General features: G+C 40.6%; 1 protein-coding gene across 1 annotated transcript in view; it reads right to left on the minus strand.

The window, feature by feature from the left end:
• sema3bl (sema domain, immunoglobulin domain (Ig), short basic domain, secreted, (semaphorin) 3bl) overlaps positions 1–2,837 on the minus strand; it is a 54,385-nt gene extending 51,548 nt beyond the window's left edge. Inside the window, exon 1 of the mRNA XM_076090726.1 lies at positions 2,606–2,837. Within this exon, the coding sequence (XP_075946841.1) occupies positions 2,606–2,708 (103 nt within the window). The 5' untranslated portion in view covers positions 2,709–2,837. The remainder of the gene's footprint in view (positions 1–2,605) is intronic.
• Between the last annotated feature and the right edge of the window lie 1,700 nt (positions 2,838–4,537).

Here is a 4,537-nt window from a genome sequence, read left to right on the forward strand (position 1 = left end):
TCTGTTTTTTTTCCTGCAAATGACTAAATCAATGCCGACTGTGACGCTGGAACTTAACATAAACAGATGAGAGTACTTTAATAGTTCGGAGGTATAAATGGCCTCCTTCCTGTTTGAACTTCTACCCACTAATTGATTGAAATGAGATAATGACAGCTTTTCCTGTCGCTAAATTACGTCCACATCCTCCTGGGAATACAAGCGCCCTCTGGGCTTCTCTGGGTTGTAATGAAAGACGGAGCGAGGAAGAGACACGCAAACAGAGGGTAAAGAAACACTGAAGGGAGACGAGAGGAATGAGAAATTACACTAAAGAGTGAGAAGATGGGACACATGGAGACATATGGAATTATTTACCGTTGAAAAGTCAAACGAGAAAAAGACAGACTTGAGTCAAGGGGGAAATTATGTGAAACAAGTCAAACTGTGGGGTCAAATCTGAGGTCATCTGAAAGGAAGTGAGAAATTGGTTGGTCACAAATGAGAATCTTATAAGCAGAGGTTCTTCCCACACTCCTCATAATGCTTGCAAAATGAGAGCATTTTCTGATGGCAAGTAATGAAGAAAACTGGTTTTCTATGGTGTCGTTTAGACCAAAGTGAAAATGGTATCAAGTAGTGCTTGAAAACGGTCACTAAAGTGCAGTGACTCACAATCTTGGGTACTGCTCTTTTCCCCTCTAGTGTTTGACCAGGGCATGACTTTGTTTGTTCAATAAATGAGGCTCCCTCCACTCATCTATAGTCCTCAATTGTGTTGCAGCATTTCCAGAATGTTACATATAATGACAAAAAACATTATTCAGTAAACTCTGTATGGCAAGGTTATTACATCCGACATCATTTCACACTAAACTTACTCTCAGGATATCATGCAGTGATAAAACTAGAACATCAAATGTGGTCGAAGAGAGGATAAAATATGATTGTCTTCACATTTCTTCACACCCAACTCCCACGACACAAAAGTGTTATGTAAGTAAATGTTACAAACAACACACAACCTTGTAAATTGAATTAACCCCATGGCCTTGCTCTTGCGCCACTCACACAACAAATGTAACATTTCAAGCCACACTTCTTCTGGCCTGGATAGCAAAATGGTAAATTGCCATGGCAGTGGTAGTTTATGTTGTGGCCTAAAGGGGCAGTGCGAGAGGAAAGTGCATTGACTGTTAAAAAAAGGGAATAGTTCATCCTCTGGGGAGCATCATGAATGAAAATGTAACAGTGATGTGTCCATTAGATTTTGATATTTCTTGTGCACAAGTGAACATTTTTGCCTGATGGTGTCACTAGAGGAAAGGTTAGGGGTCACCTAACGCATTAGGTTTCCTCCTCTGCAGGAACATGAATATGAAGTTATTAACTAACCCGCTAACATGTTCATCCTTCAGCCCTGTTGCTAAAAACAAATATTAATAAAGTATAAAGCGGCCTATAGTTGGTGAAAAAAATATATTGTAATGTATTTCTGCAGTCCCTTTGTTCTCTCTCATTTCTCTCTCCTGAGCAGTATTTCCAGTGCAGCCAACAGGAAGACCAGTAAACTCAGCTGGTGACTTTTCTCCTGAAAACATGGAGCTGAACGGGAGGAAATCCTGTGTGATATCTATCGCTGATGATGATTGCAGAACCGCTGCGGCCTGAGTGAAATGAAACAATGAGGACGTTCTGGCACCAACACAGTCAACATCACTTAACACACACACACCCACACATTTTGTCCTGCCCTGCCTTATTCTCATTAAACCTGCAGTGAGTCATGTCCAACAACAGGGTTCAGATTAGAGAGAGGAGAGAGAAATGGGATCCGGCCAAAATTATACTGTATATGGCAATGTTTGAATTGCAGACGTTTTGGCAGTAAAAAGCCTGTTATCAAGCCCACAACCTATAAAAGTAGTGTAATTATACTTCCATACAGAGTGTTAAAAAAGGTGAAAGGTCATTATCATAAGGTTACATAAAGTGCATGCTTATATGGCATTAGAGGTTATTTTCAAAGTCCTGTGTTGTCAAGTCTTTAATGACATAATGCTAATCACCATACGTCCATACACCGCAGTATAAACGATAATTATGTAACATTCTTCCTCGGTATTTCCGTTGCGGTTGCCGCTCCTAATAAACCTTTTTATTGAGACGATCGCACCTCGGTGTATCCAACCGCAGAGCGATGAACTCCAGCCAAAATCTCCTCTGGCGGGACACACCCGCCTTGCGCTGCAGAGCGGTTTCAAACTGGAAACCAGCAAATCAACGTGTGCGTGCATCCTAAAACAGATTAACCCCCCAAAAAAACAGTAGCCAAAACATCGACCTGGATTTAACGGCCCCACCTCGGACCACCGAGAAGAGAACAATTCGTTTCAGATACATACACAAGTAAAAATAATCCTAAAAGTGCACGAATGTGTTAACTTTAAATATTCACAGAAAAAAAAAAGAAAGAGAAGCATGAAAGAGAAGGATGACCCAAAATACTAAGCACGAGACGGACAAATCACCAATTAATGCCACCTGTAGGGCACGCGGGCGCATAGAAAAGGCGATAGTGAACAGCTGCTTGAACATATATATAAATAGATGAATACTTAATTACCTTTATATGATAGCCTCAGTCGCGGTACATTTAACTTGGTCGATGAGACGGTGGCGACAAGTGCGACGAGAATCATGTTGAAGAAAGGTGTAAATCCCTCCATTCTGCCGAGGAGATGCCCTCCGGGTTTTCACTGATCCTAATTAGACTATAAAATAGGATGCCTATATAACCAAGCAGTATATTCCAAGAGAATTTAAAAGGGGGACAGTTGTTGGATCCTTGTTCTCAGTCACAGTGCCAACATTTGCGTTTTCAGGTGGAATTCCCCCGGTGCGTAATCGGGTGTTTGACCGAACAGCTGCGTCCTCTCCGCGGAGTGACTGCCGCTCTGCCCGTGCTGATGAGGTGGTTCACTTACTCCGCTCTAAAGGCTGACACTCTGTCAGATCACTGCCCAACAGAAGTCTGTTTCAGTCAGAGAGACAGGGAGAGAGATACCACGCCTTAATAGAGAGAGAGAGAGAGAGAGAGAGAGAGAGAGAGAGAGAGAGAGAGCAGTAGCGCTTCAAGTGACCTGCCCCTCTTTTACGCACATCAGACTCCCCAGGCAAGGCGCACTTGGAGGCACGTTCTTACAGATGATTCATAGCACCATTTCAACATCTAGTAAAGTGCATTCATCATTTAGCTTTGAGAAACTTTTATAGAGGCCATTTATCGCAGTAAACCTTTAATAAATAGTTTGTAACACATTATTAAGTGGACAGTAGGACATTTGAAGTGTATGGATGAAGTAGTACATCAATAAATAACAAAACTATATTTTGTTGTAAGCCATTTATTAAATGTGTGCGTATATACACACACAAAGAGGGAACAATATATATATATATATATATATATATATATATATATATATAATGATGCTAAATGAAGGGTGGGCGTTGAATCAAAGTTTTACCAATACAACAAATTCAGCCCAAGATATTCTGAACAGATATAGAGAAAGGATAGCACGTCAGTGTTCTGAGGTTGAATTATATATTTAAGGTAAACAAAAAACCAACTATAGAAAGATCCTTGCTCAAAAAATATTACCTAAACCTAAGTTAGAAAAATAAAATGTCTTGTATTTTGGGTGAACTGGCCCTTTAAGCAGGTGTAGAGCACTGAAGAAGACGTTTTCAACATATTGAAGACATCAAGAAGCTCTATGATTTATGGGCTATAACTATGAAAAACATCTCAATCTCTCAATCTCCACATTTCTCTCCACTGTGAGCCATGCATGCTTGAACTTCCTTAACCCCTTCAGAGCCAAACGGGACGTGTTCAGTACATTAATTAAGTAGTAGGAAATCCCCCCCCAAACACACAGAGAACACAGGGGTCTCAGGCAGGGTGAGTGAGAGCCACTCAAGGTGTCAGTGTTTCTGAAACCCCGAGTCCTCGCAGAGCATTTGTTTGTACCAAGAAAGAGGCTCCTATACATGTTTCATATATAGCCTGAGAGGCAGAACATGGGGGAAGGAGTGGATGCTGGGTGCTTGAGATGACACTGTGTCTCTTGGGCATGTTGAGGGCTTGTTTGTGCCAGAGAAGGGGTTCCCGTCTGCACTTCAAGTTCTGGTTTCATCGAGAATGAAATGTCCATGAAATGTCCAGGCAGATCAGTGGAGTGACTTAAAGAGCCAATTAGCATTGATTTGATTTCCACCTCTTAAGTTTTGTAATAGGTTTTGATTGTGATAAAACTTATGTAGTTTTGTTTTAGTATCTTGGAGAATCCCAACTTTGAAATTGTCAAACAACAACATATCACATGTCTTGAATATATACTAAACGTGTATTCTTTGGCTATATTTCAGTCAATTAAATTTGTTTTACTTTATGGGAGATCGAGGAGTGCCTTCAAAATGCTATATGAAGTATTTTTAACATTAATACTGTTGGTGAGAAACTGATCAACATACCTTTGTATAATTACTG

Source organism: Anarhichas minor, unplaced genomic scaffold, assembly GCF_050575085.1.
Source record: "Anarhichas minor isolate MPS153535 unplaced genomic scaffold, ASM5057508v1 ptg000003l, whole genome shotgun sequence".
In the NCBI taxonomy this organism is placed as follows: domain Eukaryota; kingdom Metazoa; phylum Chordata; class Actinopteri; order Perciformes; family Anarhichadidae; genus Anarhichas; species Anarhichas minor.